Source organism: Macaca fascicularis, chromosome 16 (assembly GCF_037993035.2).
Source record: "Macaca fascicularis isolate 582-1 chromosome 16, T2T-MFA8v1.1".
NCBI lineage: Eukaryota > Metazoa > Chordata > Mammalia > Primates > Cercopithecidae > Macaca > Macaca fascicularis.
In genome coordinates, this window is record NC_088390.1 from 44007540 (window position 1) to 44029041 (window position 21502).

Sequence of the window (21502 nt, forward strand, 5' to 3'; positions counted from 1 at the left end):
CACATATACATACATATATACATGTACCTTTATTAAATAATACAAATATATTTTGAAAGTTATGGTAACTTAAAGCCCATTAAGAAACAAAGAATGAAAGTGTGAAAGAGTATGTGTGTGTAGAGGGGGAGTGTTCTGACCCCACACATCATTCTCAGTAGTTAGGGCATTTACACAGCTTCAAGATACCTGAATTAACCAAGTAAGCCTTTAAACCCTTACAATGGAACATTAAAATTCAATGTGGCTATAATCTCTTCCTTACAAAACATGAACCCAAAGAGTCTGGCTTCAAGTATGGTTTTAAAAAGGGGGGAATGTATTATATTCACCACCCAGCTCTTCCATATATGATCACGTTAAAAAAACACACACAAATGAAAACTCACAGGCCCATTGTAATATACTGAACCACTTCTGAATGCAACACTTAGCTCAGGCTTACTACTCTGACAAATAAAGGAAAGCACTTTATGAAGCCAATTTAATTGGGAGGTGACAGAAAACATACAGCCATTTTCTTTAGCTTTATCACTGAATTGGCTTCAGCTCCAATCTCTGGCAAATCCCACTCAACAGAAGAAATTAACCAGGTCAGCAGAACAGGTGCTACCTTGTGTCTGTCAAGGGCCTGGTATCACCACAATTACTTGCACACAATGAAGCAGTAATCTTTACAGATCATCTCTCCCAGGCAGCATATTGGGGAGGGGGAGGAAAACTGAAGGGTAGGGGGAGTGGGAAGAAGAAGGGGAATGGGAAGCAAAGAGAAAAGGCAAGAAAAGAAAATGAATGTGCAGCTGCCTTGCAGCTCAGCAGATGTCGGAATGTGATGTACGAGGCTGGGATAAGCTGCCGTAGCCTGCTGCCAAAGAGCGGTAAGTGATTAAAGCCTGTACAGTTCTAAGCACCATATTTAGAATCTGCAGGGTTTCAAGACTTGCACCCATTCCTTGCTGTGCTGCCAGATGTTGGCAACTGGTCCAGTTCCTACTGACTGTGCATGGATGGCAGCAGTTGGTGTAGCAGCAAAGCAATCTGGAATGCTTCCGGAGATGCTGTACATTAACAAGTGTCACCCATCATTCACCTTTACAGAAGGCTGAAACAACTCCAATTTGCTGCCACTTCCCTCTTGGGAAACAGCCAAGATAAAGTTGTGCCTGGCAGCCCCATTTGTTTCACTCAGGTGTTTCAGCTGCCTTGCTGACCTCCATTAGTTTAAGTTTTAATTTAGATTAACCCCAGCACCCCAATTAACCAGCAAGGGGAAAAGCTAAGATGTGACTAGTCATAACTCTGAAATCAGAATTTATCGAAGTTAAAATTATTAATTGGGATGAAGGGCCAATCAAGTAATGCTATTTCTTTTTAAACGGACCTCCAGGCAAAAAAAAAAAAAAAAAAAAAAAAAAAAAAAAAAAAAAATTCAGACTAAGGACTGCCAACAGAGGCAACTTCTCCCCAGTAATTTCAGTTTATTTTATTAAGCCTATTTAATTTATGATGCACTTTCCATCGAACAATGTACACTTCAATTAATGAGGATTGGAACATTTTTGATTGTCTCCCGTGATCTCACACAATTATACAGCATTAATATCCCATATCAGGTACTTCCTTACACACTCCAGAACAAAATAGAGTTCCTTACTCTTCTGACAAATGAATATAATAAGAGAAGAGAAAAAAAGAATCAGGACCTCTGACAGGGAACAGCTGCAGCCACACCAATCTTTTTTCCTATACCCTCTCGTCATTACTTTTAAGACTTACTTACAGCAATAATTTTATCAAACATTACAGAATGAATAAAAAAATTAATAGAAAATCTCTTTCTCTTTTTAGGGCAAAACCAGAGGTATCCCCAACATAAAATCACTTGTTCTATATTGACTTTACATGTAATTTTCCTAAGAAGTTCTTTTCTTCATATCCATATACACAGTACAGCAGTCATGGCTAAACCCTCAACAAGCAGTTGCAAATTACTTGGCAAAAGTTAGCACATTAAAAATTTGACAGAGAAAAAAATTACCCTGATAAACAATGGGTCAACAATAACTGGTATATCACTGCTGAACAGTGTCCTCAATTCTCCACTAAGCTAGAAAGGGTACAGGCTAACACACACTCTATTAAGAAGTATAATTTATCTGGCCAGGTGCAGTGGCTCCAGCCTGTAATCCCAGCACTATGGGAGGCCACGGCGGGCAGATCATGAGGTCAGGAGATCGAGACCCTCCCGGCTAACACAGCGAAACCCCGTCTCTACTAAAAATACAAAAAATTAGCCGGGCGTGGTGACGGGCACCTGTAGTCCCAGCTACTCCAGAGGCTGAGGCAGGAGAATGGCGTGAACCTGGGAGGCGGAGCTTGCAGTGAGCCAAGATTGCACCACTGCACTCCAGCCTGGGTAACAGAGTGAGACTCCATCTCAAAAAAAAAAAAAAAGTGTAACTTATCAAGAGACTCAGGAATACAAGAAGTTATTTCAGTTCTCTAGAATAGCCCAAATGTTTAGTCTATCTTAACAGTCTCTGGCATCATTAAAAAGAACAGCATGCCAGCAGAAAGTAATATCAGGGAAAGAAGTGGGGGAGTCTGTGAAAACATATTGAGAACTGGACTATATTTCAACTTCTAACAATTCTGTGTCTTCAAATGCACTATGCTTTTATAATCAACAGTTGCAGACAATCTCAATACATACTTAACTGACTTCAACAGGCACAAAAAGACATGAAGAACAAGATTTAACAGATAATAGAATCAGTAGTGCAATTCAAGAACTCTGGGATCCCAGTCCTCCAGCTCCATGTCCCATTCTAATAGTAATGAGACAAGAAACCAAATAACTAACAAATCCTCCATCATCAAAAATGGCTCAGAAAGAAGAACCCACTTGACTCAAAGAAAAATAAAACCTGAAACTGTTTTACAGATAATTTACACTCAAGCAACAACTAACAAAGTAGCTATAGCTGCTTTCATTTCAAAAGGAAAACATAAAATAGAAGAAAAGCAACAAATCCACAATGACACTGTAAGTCAATTTTGAACGCGGGAGTTCTAACTCACTGTCTGACTCTATCCTTCCAAAATAAGCAACTTCTTTGTTCAGAGAATTCTATAAGCTGCTTTAAAATGCTAAAACCTGATGTGTAACAAGAGAGTGTAAAAGTCTCACCTGGTGGTAAAAGTCATCATCATCAAAGATTTCTTCATCCAAGTCCTTCAGATGAGCATTGGCAGGAGCTTGAGGAAGGATCTCCTATGTCAACAATGAGTAAGAAAAGAGTGAATTCCAATAAGGTTATCTAATTAATGTAGCTACTATAAATAATATGTAGAATAGTCAAATCACTGTTTTCCTTAAGATATAAAAAGTTCTTAAAATTAAAAAACAAAAAAACCAATATAAAAACAGGCAAAAACATTAACAGGCAGTTGACGAAAAAAGAACCATAAATAAACATACGATAAATATGTATAAATTAGAATGAGAAGATACCATTTTTCACCTCTACAACTGGCAACACAGTACCAGAGAACACAGCTGGAGGGACTGGAAATTAATGCAGCCTTTTTGGAGGCAATTTGGCAACATCTATCAGAATTTGGTGTATTTTCTTTAACACTTCCACTTCAAGAAATCTATCCATATATTTATACAAACACATAATAAATGTACAGGAATCTTTCCCGTAGCAGTGTTTCTAAAACTGGAGACAACAAAATATCCATTGTTTGCATAAATGACAGTGTATATTCATACAATGGAATACTTTGCAGTCATTAGGAAAAATGAGGTAGATCTCTAGGTAATGAAATGAAAAGAGTATCTAGGATTTATTAGATTTTAAAAGTTGCGAGACTTTAAATACAGTTGTAATATTTTACATATTTATACACACATAAATGTCTATCTCATTTAGTAAAAAAGCAACCATATTTTTACATATGTTTGTTATTTGCACATATATAGTTACAAAAATAGAAAAGACCCAAAAGCTTGTTACAACTATTACTTATTAACTGTAAGCTTGTTACAACTATTAAGTATTGAAAATTTCACCTCAGGAGTTACATTAACAGGCAGTTGACAAAAAAAGAAAAAAAATTTTCACCTTAGGAGTGAAACTGATTTCAGAGTAGAGAATTTTACTTTTCATTTCAAGTGGCTATAAACTAAAAAAGCATTAAGTATATATTTCTTCTATAATTAAAAAATTTTAAATGTTTCCTTTAAACAAAAAAATTTGACTATTACACTTCTGGACACTTTCTAAAGGACCTAAATGGCAAACATTGAGCCTAAAGTACACACGTGTTTCAATACTGACATTTCTACAGAAGTGGCTTTAAAACTGAATTTTGAAAATTGGACTATGAATGCTTCCACTACCAGACTCCTGCATCAAACTCGAAATTAAGAGAAGATGACACACAGGAGCTAATAGAAGCCCCATTCTTAAAAACTCTCTCCTCTCACATATACTCAAGGTTCTCTCAGTAATCCAGTAAAGTAGTGTTGCTTTCCTTTCTCTCACTAACCTCTTATACAAACAGGTAATAGCTACAAGTTTTTCAGCTAATTAGCCTCATAAAAGCTATTCCCCATAATCATTCTGCATCACAGAGTTCTTACCGGTTCCCCTGGCAAACTCTCTGGGACAGGCTGAGCTGCTGCCTCAGGTTTGCCAAGAACTCGATAGACAGAGCGCTTGGTCTGTGTCCTTCGAAGTAATCTCTCCTTGTCCATCAGAATATGATCGATTTGAGTCAAAATTGAGCGTTCAAAGGCACCAAAACCCTGCAACAACATTAAGTAGCGTCAGATAATGCAGAAAATCAGTGCTGAAGGCAGCTACATTGGTTTCTCTATCTTTCTGTGTCAGCAGAGAGACAGACAATCATTTTTTCAGGAGAGACTTTCTGTAAAGGACTGAGTTTGTGAGTGGCTATAATTGTTCTTTAAAAAAAAAAGTCTTAAGCAGGTCATATCATTTTTCTACACTCGGAGATTAACTTCTGATACTTTAATAATTATTGCTTTGAAATCCACTCCTTTAAAGTATTTGTATTTTCAGCACTTGAACACTTACGAGGCCTGAATTTTAAGAATAAAACATTCTTTCTAATAAAGTTAAAATCCCAAGTCTGAATCGTATAAACCCCAGTGCCAGAAGTTCAGTAGATTTTGCTACAGAAATGAATGATTACCATTACATCATGACAACATCCATATAAATGAGCTGTAGTTCCAATTTCTTAAAACTTCAGGTTTCCACAACCTATCTTACACATACACGCATGCATACACACACTTGCCTTCCCCAGTTTTCCAGAAGCCAGTTTGGTTTTATCGTGCCATTTCTGAAGTGTGCGGTTCCTGTAGACTGTAAAGTCAGCAAAGCGCTTTGCCATGAAGCTGGGATAGTCCTCCATCTCCAGCTTCCTCTTTGCAGGGACCCTTCTTCGTTGCTGCGTCTTCTCTTCTACTAGCTCATCGTCTTCACTAGAAATCTCCTCACTAGAAAACCAGTAAGAATACTACGTCCAGTGTAAACAAACATTACTTAAATTTTAAAAAGTAGGCTCACATAAAGGACAGAGAATTTTTTTTTTAATTTATTTATTATTATTATACTTTAAGTTGTAGGGTACATGTGCCTAATGTGCAGGTTTGTTACGTATGTATACTTGTGCCATATTGGTGTGCCGCACCCATCAACTCGTCATTTACATCAGGTATAACTCCCAATGCAATCCCTCCCCGCTCCCCCCTCCCCATGATAGGCCCCTGTGTGTGATGTTCCCCTCCCTGAGTCCAAGTGATCTCATTGTTCAGTTCCCACCTATGAGTGAGAACATGCGGTGTTTGGTTTTCTGTTCTTGTGATAGTTTGCTAAGAATGATGGTTTCCAGCTGCATCCATGAAGGACAGAGAATATTTAGGCCTTACCTGTTCTGTCTCCATTTGAAATAACACCAAGGATATGAGGATGGCTTTTGTTCTTTGAGAAATATTCATGAGATCAATCAAAAACCTGTGTAGCTTTTTTTTTTTGAGACAGTCTTGCTCTGTTACCCAGGCTGGAGTGCAGTGGCACGACCTTGGCTCACTACAACCTCCACTTCTGGGTTCAAGCAATTCTCATGCCTCAGCCTCATGGGTAGCTGGGATTACAGGTGTGTGCAACCATGCCCGACTAATTTTTTTTTGTATTTTTAGTAAAGATGGGGTTTCACTATGTTGGCCAAGCTGGTTTCAAACTCCTGGCCTCCAGTGATCCACCAGTCTCGGCCTCCCAAAGTGCTGGGAATACAGGCATGAGCCACCATGCCCAGCCTCATGTAACTTTTAAAATGAATATAAAAAGAACTAGTTTCAAAATATTTTTTAAAAGGTAAGCAAACCGTCAAAATAAATGAGGTTTTAAAAGAATTACTAGAAATGTGTATGAACCAGGCCTGTAGTATTATAGGACAGTCTTTAAAAATTAAACATACAATCATATTTCTACAACTTTAATCCCCAAATCAATAAGGGAAATGTATCTCTCTGTAACCAACTGTTAAGGAAAGATGAATAATATTAGTTGAATCAAATACAAGAGAAGCTGAACGTGAAGACAACTCAAAGCGGTAGGCAACAGAATTAGCGCTAACTTGCAGTACCATCTATGCAACTGCCATGGCAATGTAATACAACCTCCAACTATCTGCCAATTGCACTCACTGGATTACTGACCCCCATAGGTGCTCAACAAATGTGAGCTTCTTTTTTGTCCTCCCAACTAGTTCAGTAGATAAAAAATGAAACAAAAGACAAGCTCGAGGGAAAAAAAAGCAAGCAGGTATATACAGCAGGTGTAAATAAAAAGGGGAAAATCTTCATCAAATGTAATAATTTCAGGGGGAAAAAATAATTATTTTGCTGTTTTCTGAAATTTTTCCATCTTTCACAATAACAGTTTTTATTCAAAGGAGATGGCTGTGACCAGTGACTGGAATATATGGTATGGGCACAGAATGTTTCATAAACCAACATTAATTAAGCATTAATATTTTAAAAATGTGCTTTTGGCCAAGTGAAGTGGCTCATGCTTATAATCCCAGCACTTTAGGAAGCTGAGGTAGAAGGATGGCTTGAGCCCAGGAGTTTGAGACCAGATAAGGAAACACAGCAAGACCCTGTCTCTACAAAAAAAAAAAAAAAAAAAGCCAGGCATGGTGGCAAGCGCCTGCAGTCTCAGCTATTTGGGAGGCTGAAGCAGGAGGACTGCTTGAGCCCAGGAGTTTGAGGCTGCAGTGAGCTGTGATCATGTCCCTGCACTCCAGCCTGGATGACAGCGTAAGATCCCATCTCTAAAAAAGAAAGTGCTTTTATCTTCTAATTCCAATAGATCTAAAGAGAAGGCAAGTCTTTTGTCTAAGACCACAAAGCACATCAGGTACAACTAAATATAAAAATCTAAAATCTAATCACCAACTTACATGCCATCCTGACCACCAGTGAAATATGAGACTCTATTTTACTAACATTAATATCTGCCTGAAGAGAACTTGGCTTTCTCCTTCATAAATGATGGGAAACTATCCAAATGAAAAGAAAATAAGCAACTCCATGGTTCTGTTCTCTTACCTTCCCGCATTGGGCTTTGTCCCATCTACTAGATATCTAGTGTCTGGGTACTGGAAAAGCAACTCTTCCTGAAGATCTACCAATGACCTCAACAATGCTTTAAGTGCCTTGTGACCTAGGAAATAAAAGACAGAGAAAGGACAATTAATTATCTACAATTTTCCTAAGTAGGTGATGCCTATAATTCATGACTCCTGAGCAATTCTGGCTGCGGAGAGTGAAGGGGAGGTGCAGGATACACACAGAAACTAAATACTCTCTGAAATATTCCCAAATGGAAATAACAACGTTGCTGACCTCACAGGATTGTTGTGAGGAACATGCAAGATCATGCATGTAAGGTGCTTAGAAAAGTGTCTGCAAATAGTGAGAGTCCAATACATTGTCAGCTCTTAAATGTATTAAGTTTGACAAACTCCTCCCCCACCTCTCATTATAACCATTAATTTGTTCCGTTGGTGTTAAGTTTCTTAGGTATCTTCCTACAGGTTACCCGCTGACCTCCTGGACTATTCCTTATCAGTCAGCTCCTTGAGCACTTCCTTCTTTTCTCCTAAAGAGTAGGACTTTGTCTAGCCATCCCCACCACCATCACCTTCCGCTTTGCCCCCAGGAGATCTCATGTGCCTCTGGTTTGAGCTGCCACATCCTTCACTCTCTCAACTCATATCCTTATGGAAAAGTTCCTGTTCACATATGAAAACCCAAGCTAATGACTTCCTATTTGCAGTATTGAATTGTATGTTAAAAATTTGGGCATTGAGAATATACTCTCACCGGTTCTCCTTGGAGCCAATAAGATGCATCTATAATAGAGCTGGTCAAGATTAAGTATATAGTCTATGGATAAAAACTTTTAGAATAAAAACTGGTCGGCTGGGGGCTGTGGCTCATGCCTATAATCCCAACACTTTGGGAGGCCAAGATGGGTGGATCACAAGGTCAGGAATTTGAGACCAGCCTAGCCAACATGGTGAAACCCCGTCTCTACTTAAAAAAAACACAAAAAAATTAGCTGGGGGTGGTGGTGGATGGTTGTAACCCTAGCTACTTGGGAAGCTGAGGCTGGAGAATTGCTTGAACCCAGAAGGCGGAGGTTGCAGTAAGCCAAGATCACACCACTGCACTCTGGCCTGAACGACAGAGCAAGATTCTGTCTGGAAAAAACAAAACAAAACAAAACAAAAAAACACTCATCCTCGGGGAGGACTGCTTGAGTCCAGGAGTTTCAAGACCAGCCTGGGCAACATAGTGAGACCCCGGCTCTAACCAAAAAAACAAAACAAAAAAAATTTAGCCAGGCATGGGCCCTGAGGTGGGAAGATCGCTTGAGCCCAGGAGGTTGAGGCTGCAGTGAGCAGTGATCACGGCACTTCAGCCTGAGCAACAGAGTGAAGGTGAGACCCTGTTTCAAAAAAAAAACCACACACACAGAACAAACCTCATCCTCAGCCAGGGCCAGTGCTTGTGCCTGTAATCTCAGAACTTTGGAGGCCAGGTGCAATGGCTCATGCCTATAATCCCAGCACTTTGGGAGGCGGAGGCGGGTGGATCACCTGAGGTCAGGAGATCGAGACCAGCCTGGCCAACATGGCAAAACCCCACCTCTACTAAAAGTACAAAAATTAGCTGGGCATGGTGGTGTGTGCCTGTAATCCCAGCTACTTGGAAGGCTGAGGCTGGAGAATCGCTTGAACCTGGGAGGCGGAAGTTGCAGAGAGCTGAGATCATGCCACTTTACTCCAGCCTGGGCAACAGAGTGAGACTCTGTCTCAAAAAACAAAAACGAAACTAACAAAAAAAAACTTTGGGAGGCCGGGACAGGATGATTGCTTGGGCACAGGAGTTTGAGTCCAGCCTGGTACCACAGTAAGACTCTGGCTCTACAAAAATTTTTTTTAAACTAGCTGGTTTTGGTGGTGTGCACTGTAGTCCCAACTACTTGGGAGGCTGAGATGGGAGGATTGCTGGAGCCCAGGAGTTTGAAGTTACAGTGAACTATGATTATGCCACTACACTCCAGCCTGGGCAACAGAGCAAGACGCTGTCTCCAAAATCCCCCTGACAAAAAACAAAACGGGTCCTCTGACAACAGAATTCTTACCTCCTCTATCAGAATAATACTACTTAAGGGGCTAACTAGACACAGAGTCACCATTTATGTGTTGAAAGCACTCAGACATCTCTCCTATAATCAAACTCTCACATTTCCAGTGACTGCCAGAAAATCTTCATGTAGTTGTTCCATCACTCCTTCACACATACTGTGTCAGAAACAGAACTTTTGTTTTCCTACCTAATACTCTCCCTGTCTGAATCTCTGCGTTGTTTAATGTGTTTTCATAGATCACTCACATTTGGGTGCTCTCATTCTAGAAGTTTAATTGGTTGCTGAATTCTGTGTTTTCCATTCTTACTGTTGCTAATAATTGCCCATTTATCTCTGGCCATGCTTCTATCACTCCTTCCATCTTTCATTTACGTAACTTTAGTCTCACAAGCATCCCTACTTCCATTCAACAATCCCGATATTCGTATATTTACATTTCACACAAACTGCAGCCCACACAAACTTAGGTTAAACGATTTTTATGTCTTATTCTTTTCCGCTTCTACCCTGTCCAGCATGAGCAGCCTTCTCACTAGTTTATATCCCAACTTTTTCCATCAATAGGCCACCAATACATGAGTTAGATAAGTTCTCCATGTATTTCATACTACAGCATTCTATTTCAGGGTCAGGCCTGAGAACCAACCTACCTGAGAGAACCATCTCAGACTAGTCGGAAGGAACTCAATGGTCCAATAACTACTTTGCATTCCTTCAAATAATATGCATATAAAACTACATAAATATGACATCCTTGTTTAAAATAAGGTCTTTGATTACATCATTTCTAAATTCTGTAATCCTTTATAATCTGCATATCATACCACTTGGGAGAATTTGTAACACATAACTATCACCTAAAAAACTCAAAATGCCTTTGTTCCAAATCAAGATTCTCAACCAGTTGCTCTCTATCTCAAGAAAAAAATCAGTCCGGGAACAGTGGCTCACACCTGTAATCCCAGCACTTTGGGAGGATGAGGCGGGCAAATCACTTGAGCTCAGGAGTTCAAGACCTGCCTGGTCAACATGGTGAAACCCCGTCTCTACTAAAAATACAAAAAAATCAGCCAGGTGTGGGGGCGCACGCCTGTAGTCTTAGCTACTCGGGAGGCTGAGGTAGGAGAATCACTTGGACCCGTGAGGTGGAGGTTGCGGTGAGCCCAGACTGCACCACTGCACTCCAGTCTGGGCAACAGAGTGAGACTCCATCTCGAAAACAAAAACCAAAAAAACTAAGGCCTGATGTGGTGGCTGACACCTGTAATCACAGCACTCTGGGAGGCTGAGGTGGGCGAACTGCTTGAGACCAGGAGTTCAAGACCAGCCCAGACAATGTAGCGAGACCCTGTCTCTATAAAAAAATACAAAAATTAGCCAGGTATGGCAGTGTACACCAGTAGTCCTAGCTACTTGGGAGGCTGAGGTGGGAGGATCCCTTGAGCCTGGGAGGTCGAGGCTGCAGTGAGCTGTGATCACGCCACTATACTCCAGCTCGGGTGATAGAACAAGACCCTGTCTCTAACAATAAAATTTTTAAAAATTAAAAAAAAAGAAACACTAAAAAAACTTTTCCTAGAAGGAACTTTGAAATAATCAGGCTAAGTGAAATAAGTCAGTTGCAAAAGGAAAAACACTGTATAATTCCACATGAGGTACTTAAAATAGTTAAATTCATAGAGACAGAAAGTCCAGTAGTAGTTACTAGGGGCTGAGAAGAGGGGAAATGGGGAATTATTGTTTAATGGATACAGAGTTTCAGTTTGGGATCATGAAAAGGTTCTGGAGGTGGGTGGTGGTGATGGTTGTACAACAATGTGAATATCCTTAATGACAATGAACTGTCCACTTAAAATGATAAGCTTTATTTAAAAAAAAACCACCTGGACCAGGCGTGGTGGCTCACGCCTGTAATCCCAGTACTTTGGGAGGCCGAGGCAGGCGGTCACCAGGTCAGGAGATGGAGACCATCCTGACTAACACGGTGAAACCCCATCTCTACTAAAAATACAAAAAATTAGCCAGGTGTGGTGGCGCATGCCTGTAGTCCTAGCTGCTCGGGAGGCTGAGGTGGAAGGATCACTTGAACCCAGGACAGGGAGGTTGCAGTGAGCCAAGATCATGCCACTGCACTCCAGCCTGGGCAACAGAGCAAGGGTCTATCTGAAGGAAAAAAAAAAAAAAAAACACTAAAAAAATCCCAAAACCAGAATATAATAAATAATCCTACCATCCCAGTTCATCTTTGTATAGAAAAGAGTTATCTATAATCCTTCAAACTGAGCCTACTCAAAAACAAACAAACAAAAAACAAAAAAACAACAACAAAAAAAGAGAAAAAACAATGGAATATTATTCAGACTCAAAAAGGAAAAAAATTCTGACATGCTGCAACATGAATAAACCTTGAGGACATTATGCTAAGTAAAATAAGCCAGTTAGGAAAAGACAAATACTATTTCCAATATACGAAGTACCTATGGTAGTCAAAACCACAGAGAGAAAAGCAGAATGGTGGTTACCAGAGGTTGGAGAAAGAGGCAAATGGGGAGTTGTTGTGTAATGGGTTGAGTTTCAGTTTTGCAAGATGAAAAAGTTCTGGAAATTGGTTGTACAACAATGTGAATATATTTAACACTATTAAACTGTACAAAATTTTGTTATATGTTGTGTACCACACAAAAAAAATTGAGGCTGGTTACTGTGGCTCATGCCTGTAAACCCAACACTTTGGGAGGCCAAAGGGGAGGATCATTTGAACCCAGGAGTTTGAGACCTGCCTATATAACACAGTGAGACCCTGACTGTACCCCCCCCAAAAAAGAAGAAGAAGAAGAAAATCAGCCAGGCGTGGTGGCACATGCTGATAGTCCCTGATACTTGGGAGGCTGAGGTGGGAGGATTGCTTGAGCCCAGAAGTTCAAGGCTGCAGTGACCCACGATCATCCCACTGCACTCAAGTATGGGTAACGAAGCAAGACCCTGTCTCAAAAAAGAAAAAGAAAAAATTAAAAGAACAAGAAGAGCAAAGCATCTGGCCCTTAATTCCTATAAGTACCATGTGTCTATGACATAAAAAATAAAATCAAGATCCACCCAGAGAATAAGCTGCAAAGCAGCCTACATTATTTATAGCTACTTGTCCTCAACATACAAGTCAGAATTTGACTCTAACATGTAGCATACTCAAGAATTGTGAAAGTGTCCAACAAAAGACTACAACTTTTAAGGGCCACTTTCAAGTGGCTACATGAGCCTTTTTATTTTGGTCAAGTCAGTTTTTTAAAAATCCATTGCAGATATATTAGGCAGCATATCAATCCAACAAGAAAACAGAGAGCCAATATCAGTAAATCAAAGTGTGCCTTTCTGTTAATACTCTCTCATATGTTCTCATTTTATACACCCCTTCACCCAGTCAGAAAGTAGCCCTGAAGTATTTAGGCTCCATTCAGGGATAGCACTACCATGCATCAAAGTGTCAAGAGACCTGCCAGAGATGAAATCTGCAAATCTGTGCTTCTAACCACCAAAAAAAAAAAAAAAAAAAAAAAAGTTTATCAAAGTAAATGTCACCAGTGGCCCAATACCTGGACAACTTCCTATAAAGAGATTTAGAAGACAGAAGGCAATTCTTATTTCTTTGCAATATTAGGGCTGCATTTCCTCCTAGATGGCATGTAAAATCTGAGACAATGAGACAATCCTTTGCTGCAGGTGGTAGGCCTCCTCCAAGCCAGAGCAGACAAGAGTGAGGGAAAGACTCTCTCCCAGAGGCTCAAATCCAACAATGAATTCTTCCCAGCCAAAACAAACAAATAAACACCAATTTTTAAAAATTCTCTCTATTATTCACACAGGACTGAATTATAGTTGTTCAACCCTGTGAATAACAAACAGAATGAATCAACAGTTTCTAATTAATCTCTAATTTTTCTCCCAATTATTACAAGAGTTTAAAGTTAAGAAAAGCAGCAAAGATTCATATACTTTCTTCCCTCTCCCTCTTGGCACATGGCCACAAAACAAATGGATACTGTCAAGAATATATATGCTTATTTTACCCTACATGGTCCATTTCCAAAGGTCTTTCCCTTAAGAGGAGATTAAGAAGGACATATGCTTCATCATATTACCAAGATTTAACCTAAGCATCTGGCCACCAGCTTTAGGAATAATTTTCAGTAGAGAATAAATGTAAACAGTACTTTACTGGGGGTTAGCGGCCCTGTATTTTAACTGACATTGTCACTAACTAGTCATGTTATGCTGAATGGACCCATTTAATCTCTCTGAGTGTCAATTTTCTCATTTATAAAACGTGAAAGCCTTTGCTTGTTGATCTCACAGAATAAGGTAAAAATAGTAACTGTGTTATTATATATTAAGGCATTTTAGAATTTTTTAAATGCTGTAAAAACAAGGCATATTACTATCAAAAATCATATTTTACATGGTAAAAATCTTAAGCTCTGGTTGTACTAGGATTGGACAGTATTCACAGACTCCTACATTAGGTATTCATTTATATGCTACCCATATGCAAGCATTCTATATATAAAATGTCACCAATCTAAAAACCATTTTCACATAACAGCTTTATTTTTTCCCTGATTCATCTAGGCTGTCCAACATAAACAAAACTGTAAGTGAGGAATAAGTTTGGGCATTGACACACAGTTCATTAATTAGATTATAAACCAATAAGTATAATTTCTGGAAATGGCGTGAAGTGAGAACAGGAAGAGTGAGTATATAAAGTAAATAAAGTTTACCTTATCAGTTTTTAAATATCTATACAGTTGTTTTTAAATAAATATACAAACATTACAATTATTTATGTACAAGTACACATAAACTCCCACATTCGTATTACCCCAGATAAATACATTGAATTGGAATTTACAGATTACGAGAGCATTTTTTTCTCCTCTAAAAGTAACTCTAGAACTAGAGCTAAACTATAGGTCAAAATGACACACGATATATTGGCCTGAGAACAATACTTTTCATTCAAATCCACACAAGCCTGCCACTTGCACTAGTCATCCCCGGCAATTAATCCCCCAAGAAAGACGTTTGATTAAATCTTTTCAAGCAAATCCTTTGCTTTGCTTTTGTTAGTTCACTTCTTGTCAACATCTATTAAAATATGCCTTTAATTCTCCCACAATCTTAAAAAACACCGATTCCACTGTCTTCAACTTTAATCAACTGTATGGCCGGCATTTTTCATTTCATAATAATGTGCTGCTTGGAATTCAAGAGGCAGGCTCAGCATCAATCATCTGGTAAGAATTTTTCCACTGCAATAAATATGCAAATGAGGAGAGCCAGTCAGTCGTATTTCAGGCCCGACTTGCTAGTGTTTTAAAAAAGACACAAATTTATTAATTGCCGGTGGCCAGAGGAATCCTATTACTTTGGGCATTGATTACAAAGCTGTGTGAGTGATTATTGTGCAACTCGCGGGCTACCCAGGCATGAGGAAAAATTATTAAAGCAAGGCAGAGATTATCAACTCAGAATAACAATAAGCCTTAACATTTAGGCCCTAACTTCTTCAACAAAGAATTGCATGAAGGCTCCACTGTATCATAATTCCGAATTCTGTCAGTATTACTGTTTGGGCTTGTTCTATATTCCCCAAGCAGAATGGCGTTACCAGTAAGACAGAGGACTGCAGGTTACAAATTCCTCAACATCAACCATTTGGAGAAGTTGCTATCATTTCCAACATATGGCCAACTAGAATTTTTAGATATCCAAGTATATATACACATACACAGGTATGCATGTATATATATTCAGATTTAGATAAATGTGTGTGCTATTATGAGGACCATGGTTTTAACTGGAATAGTGTGAGGACTTCTGGCCCAGTATGCTGGTGAGTTCTGTAGACTAAAAGTAGTCCACAGATTATTTTATGGTACAAAATAACCACAAGGATAACTTCAAAGCAGAGCGTAGAGACTTATATTCTAAAATCATGAAGGCTAAGCCAAAAGCAGACGTGGGTTTTCATATCTCAGAGGGCACCACAGCAGAAGGCGTGCGATCTATGGAGGAGTCTACGGAGGAAACAACTTGATAGGCTAATTCTGAATGCAAAGTGTTTTTGTGAGAAACATTCAACCCAAGATATATTAAATCAAATAAGAAAGAGGACTCAGTGGACAAAACTTATTTTTTTCTCTTAAGAGAATGATGTGGGGAATTGGGGGAGTAAGTACAAGTTGAAATAGGGGAGAGATGAAGAAACATATGATAAAATATATGTTGGGTGAGTCTCCTCATAGAAAGAAACAAAAAGAAAAAAAATTCTTACCATTTTACATTACTGCCACACTAAGTAACATGATAGATAGTGTGCATTTGAGTTCTGTGGAGGGACATCCCACTCAAGCTGTAATTTCTGACCAGGCATGAATTTATAAGGAAGGGAAAAGAACTGCAGAATTTCTTAGGTTTCCCTGAATACTCTCTCAAATACCTTGATGAAGTATGTCAATAAATCCTTAAAAAGCCCTATAGGACACAGCAATCTAGCTGATCAATGTACTTCCTGAAATCTACTACAGTTACCTTCCACTTCACAGTTCCTAGACCACCTCCATCGCTACTGAGCACTTTGTCAAAAAGGAAAATTTACTCTCCCCCTTTAAACAGAAAAGAGTAAATGTTCAGAATATGAGGTACTTAAAAACCAAGTTTATTTACAAGTACTGTAATTGTTTAAACTGTCTTACAGTAGTTACTCAGGGAGAGTGGCGATACTTTCATTTTTATTTGATATACTTTTGAACTGTTTGAATATTTTATAAGCATGTATTACTCTTATAATTTAAAAATTTTATTAAAATTTAAAATAAACTGTGAAGAAAGGAAACTTATTAAAAATAAAATTAGAACCACAATCCAAGTAACCCCCTCTGATTTTTAAGAAGTCTGACTCTTTCATATTATAACATCTTTAAAAAAACAGCCTCTGCTGTGGTGAAACTGTCTCTAACCAAATGCCCACAAATTCTCTCTATATGGTATGGGTCTGGAAAAAACTGATGAAAATGGAGATTCAGAAAATACCTTTCTAAAACACAGATTCCATGCAGAATTAATTAGTCCTCTCTCAGGATCCTTCATATCGTTACAACACTTACCCATTTTGTACTGTGAGTCTGATTTCACCACCTTAAAGCTGCTTCAGGGCAGCTTCAGCCTGTCATCCAGCATCCAACACATCACCTGGGCCATAAAAGGTATTCTACAAATGTTTTCTTCATTTAGAGAGATGTTGCCTAAGTCGCACGGCAGAATATGATCACACTACCACTTCCAAATCTAAATGTTGACAAGCAAACAAAATGTAGACTACATACTTCCTAACTTTAATATCAACTATGTATCTTCAACAAACTGACCTTTTGTTAAGTAAGTAGTCAAACAACATTTTCTTTATTTTAATATGCCAACTATAAGACAATCGGGCTATTATCTTATAGTGTCTCAAAGCCATTTTGCCAGACAGGAATTGAAAAACAAAAACAATTAGCAATTTTTGCTAGGCATATTACAATGCATTCTCCTAAAAATTCAGTAATTACCATCGCTTAAATGAAAACACTGAGACTCAGAAAATAAAAGATTGTTTTAATTGTGTTTCTTTTAATACTAGTAAGGCTGAGGGTTGTTTATTCTCCAACTCAAAATGAAACACTTTGAGAGGCAGTGTTTATGTAAAAACACTTAAATGATGCTTTAAAAGCAGCTTCCCTGTAACTACACCTTACTATGAGCTCCTTGAGAGCAGAAACTGTTAACTATTCACCTGGGTACGTTTGGTGTTGGCAAATGTTATTGAATGAATAACTGAAAAAAAAAATCCTAATATCTTCCTTGGTATGTACTTTTTACATGTGCATTTCAAGTCTTCAAAGAACTAACTGTATGTATAGTACTGTCTTTATTCACAAAATCCTTTCAAGAAGAGGAAAACAAATATTGTGGCCCAAGTGCTATATCCTTAAAAGATTGTACTATCAGTATTCAGATTAATAGTTAATACTCAGTAAGGACCTGCTAAGTACCACACACTCGCCTAAGCACTTTATATGCATTCATTCATTTAAGTCCTCATAACAATCCTTTGAGGTAGATACTATTATTGCATCACCATTTTACAGATACAGAAATTGAAACACTACTATAAGCTTAAAAAACAATTCCACAGTTTTCATTTTCTAGATCAATGTACCCTTGAGGGTTATGTATCAAAACTATCTGGGAAACAGAGTGTAATGAAATTTTCAATTACTAAAAAAATGACAAAACTTCCCTTCCCAGTACCATCACATGATAAAAAACACTAGTGAGATTCTGTTAAAATGTCATGTCCAAATTTGATTCCCACACTTGAAAAAACAAAGCGGAGAAACTAAAGGAAGCCCACATCACATGGATGGAAAGCAGGTCCAGTAAGGCAAGATAAAGCAATAATTGCTGAATTTGAAAGAAGAATGTTAACAAATGGATTAACAGTCTCCAAAATTCAAATGCCTACATACATCAGAGAAGATGCTTAGCCTTACTAATAAAAATAATTTTTTAAAGAAAAACTTAAAACAATGGGATATTTTTCTGATAATGCTTGATGCTGGCAAGGACGTGTGGGAAGGGGCACTCTGGGAACACAACTGATGAGTTTAGTTAGCGTGACATAGCCAGAAAGCAATCTGGCAAAATGTATCAAAGTTTTACACATGCCCAGTCCCTGACCCTACTATTCTTCTAGAAACTAACCCTCAGGAAGTAATTGTAAAGTGAAGAGGTAGGTACAATAATGTTATTTTCAGCATTGTTTATAACAGGTAGAAACTGCAAACATCTTAAGTGTCCATTTATAGGGAACTACTTAAATTAATTTTAGTTTAGCCAGGTGACTTTCTGTGCAGCTGTTGAAAAGGATTAGTATAAAATGGAATTTGGCTTAAGTAAAGCAAACCATAGAAAACTTTTTTGGGATAAACAAAGCGATGTGAATATGAAGCACACATACAGTACTAGGAACATTAATTTAGTTAGGTGACATGACAGTGTTCCTAAGAGACATCCTCCTTTTTTAGAGCCATAAACAGAAGCATTTAGAGGCAAATGGCATGATGATTGTAATTTACTTTAAAACACTTAAAAAAAACAAATATAATGAACATTAATTTTAAAGAAAAAAAAAGTAGACCTGCAGGCATTGACATGGGAAGATGTAAAGCATGATTTCATTTATGTTTTGAAAAAAGTTTATATTGACATAAAGTATCTGGAAGACAGATAGATTATTTAAAATGGTTATCTCTAGAGGACCCTTTTATGAGTAGGAAAAAGAATACTTTCACAATCTACGTTACATATTTCATTAAGTATTGTTTGGTGAGCAGGGAGGAATACTCAGCATTGTCTGAAAGAAAATAACATTTCACAACAAACAAGCTTTAATTTTATTATTTTTTAAGGCAATTAAGATTAAACTTCAACAATACAAAGAGGTCTTCTGAGGTAGATATAATTCCAGAAAATCAAACAAGAAGAAACAGATTAAAGTAAAAATAGGAGAATTAGAGTGGCATTAAAGTTGACTGACAAGGACATCATCTATCCCTAGAACCAGTTCAAAATTTTCCCTGTTTGATTCACAAAAGAAATAGCAAGGACCAATAAATGTAAGGGAGCAAAACTGTTTATCTTCATTAAACACTGGGAAATGTAAATTAAAATAACAGATACCAGTTCCCAGATACCACTTGTCAAAGTGACAAAGATGAAACAAAATCATTATATCTGATGTTGACAAGGATAAGGAAAACTGACTCATATAAAAAGGCGAAAATGTACAAATACAACTTTTCTGGAAGGCAACTTGGCCATATAGATAAAAAGCCTTAAAATTTTGCATATTCTTAGAAAATGTACTAATTCCACATTTAGAAATTTATGCAACAAAGTAAGCATGCATATGAGTAAAGACTTACTAATAATGATGTTTACTACATTATTTATAAAAATGAAAACCTGGCCGGGCGCGGTGGCTCAAGCCTGTAATCCCAGCACTTTGGGAGGCCGAGATGGGCGGATCACGAGGTCAGGAGATCGAGACCATCCTGGCTAACACGGTGAAACCCCGTCTCTACTAAAAAATACAAAAAACTAGCCGGGCGCGGTGGTGGGCGCCTGTAGTCCCAGCTACTCGGGAGGCTGAGGCAGGAGAATGGCGTGAACCCGGGAGGCGGAGCTTGCAGTGAGCTGAGATCCGGCCACTGCACTCCAGCCTGGGCGGCAGAGCGAGACTCCGTCTCAAAAAAAAAAAAAAAAAATGAAAACCTGGAAACAATCCAAATGTCCAACAATAAAGAACTGGTTAAACTATCCACACAATGGAAACTCTATGCTATCATTACAAATAATGCTATAGAATGATATTTAAAGACAGGGAAACATATTCATAATCTGTTAAATAGAAAGAAATGAATTGCAAAACAAATTACAGAATACGGTCCCATTTTTGTTCTAAGTACATACCCACTGAGAAAAAAACCTAGAAAAGGTATTTACTATGTACCAAAATATTAAAAATACTTAACTCTTAGCTGCTAGGATTAGGGAAGAAATATTTCCTTAATTTTGTTTGGCTATTTTCTTTTTTTTCTTTTCTTCCTTTCTTTTTTCTTTTTTTTTTTTTTTTGAGACGGACTCTCGCTCTGTCGCCCAGGCTGGAGTGCAGTGGCACAATCTCAGCTCACTGCAACCTCCACCTCCCAGGTTCAAGTGATTCTTCTACCTCAGCCTCCTGAGGCGGGGATTACAGGCATGCACCCCCACGCCCAGCTAATTTCTGTATTTTTAGTAGAGACAGGGTTTCACCATGTTGGCCAGGCTGGTCTCAAACTCTTAACCTCTGGTGATCCACCTGCCTCAGCCTCCCAAAGGTCTGGGATTATAGGCGTGAGCCACTGGGTCCAGCCTGCTTGGCTATTTTCTAAATTTTATACAATGAATACATATTATACATTTATAATTTATCATAAGAAAAAAGCCATTACTTATCACCTAAAAAATGGTCTTACCTGCCTAAAGGAGAATGAACTAGATCAGCTGACCCCCTGAAAGTCTAACTCTTACTGAATGAAACAGCATCCAGGAAATAGCATCTTTAGAAAAACTGAAGGACATGTCTACTTCTTGTGCTCTAAGCCTTCTGTCCTACAACAAATTCATCTCCATATTTCTCCTGCCTTAATTGCTTTAAGCTGTGACATTTATTCCATATCTATGTTTCCTCATACTTTCTTTGAAAAGGGGAAAAGACCCTCAGATGAAAGAGTTAAGTTAAACCATATGCGTAGTGATTGGGCAGTGTGGCCAAGAGCAACGTTTCTGAGGCACAGCAGACCTCAGTTTCTACACTGGATTTGCCTCTCACCAATCGTGTGACCAAAAAAACAGCTACCTAACCTTTCTAAGCCTTGATTTCCTCATCTGTACAACACAGTTACTAGAGCCTACTGCACAGGCTGCTGTGAGAGCTAAATGAGACCTTTGTACAGGATTAATACAGTACATGGGAAGTGGTGCACAATTAACAATAGGAGGTTTTTGGTATTTTTGAGTATACTGGCATCTAGCATTGTATTTGCACAATAAAAACACCAAGAGAGAAGAAAATTAATTCCTATTCTCAAAATGTCATC

The 21502-nt window shown here is 38.3% G+C and overlaps 1 protein-coding gene across 4 annotated transcripts in view; it reads right to left on the bottom strand.

Moving 5' to 3' along the window:
* Window positions 1-21502, bottom strand: part of AATF (apoptosis antagonizing transcription factor) — a 111994-nt gene that overhangs the window by 62612 nt on the left and 27880 nt on the right. For 3 of the 4 annotated variants that reach the window (XR_010582121.1, XM_045375131.1, XM_065532357.2), the window contains exons 5-8: window positions 7652-7766; window positions 5335-5536; window positions 4652-4816; window positions 3191-3274 (exon numbers count right to left, since the gene is read on the bottom strand). Coding sequence is in view for 3 of the 4 variants with exons in the window: in XM_045375131.1 (XP_045231066.1) it covers window positions 3191-3274; window positions 4652-4816; window positions 5335-5536; window positions 7652-7766 (566 nt within the window). In the remaining variant the exon portion in view is untranslated. Of the gene's footprint in view, window positions 1-3190; window positions 3275-4651; window positions 4817-5334; window positions 5537-7651; window positions 7767-14344; window positions 15068-21502 lie in introns of those variants that run through there. The other variant, XM_074019052.1, reaches the window with a different exon arrangement.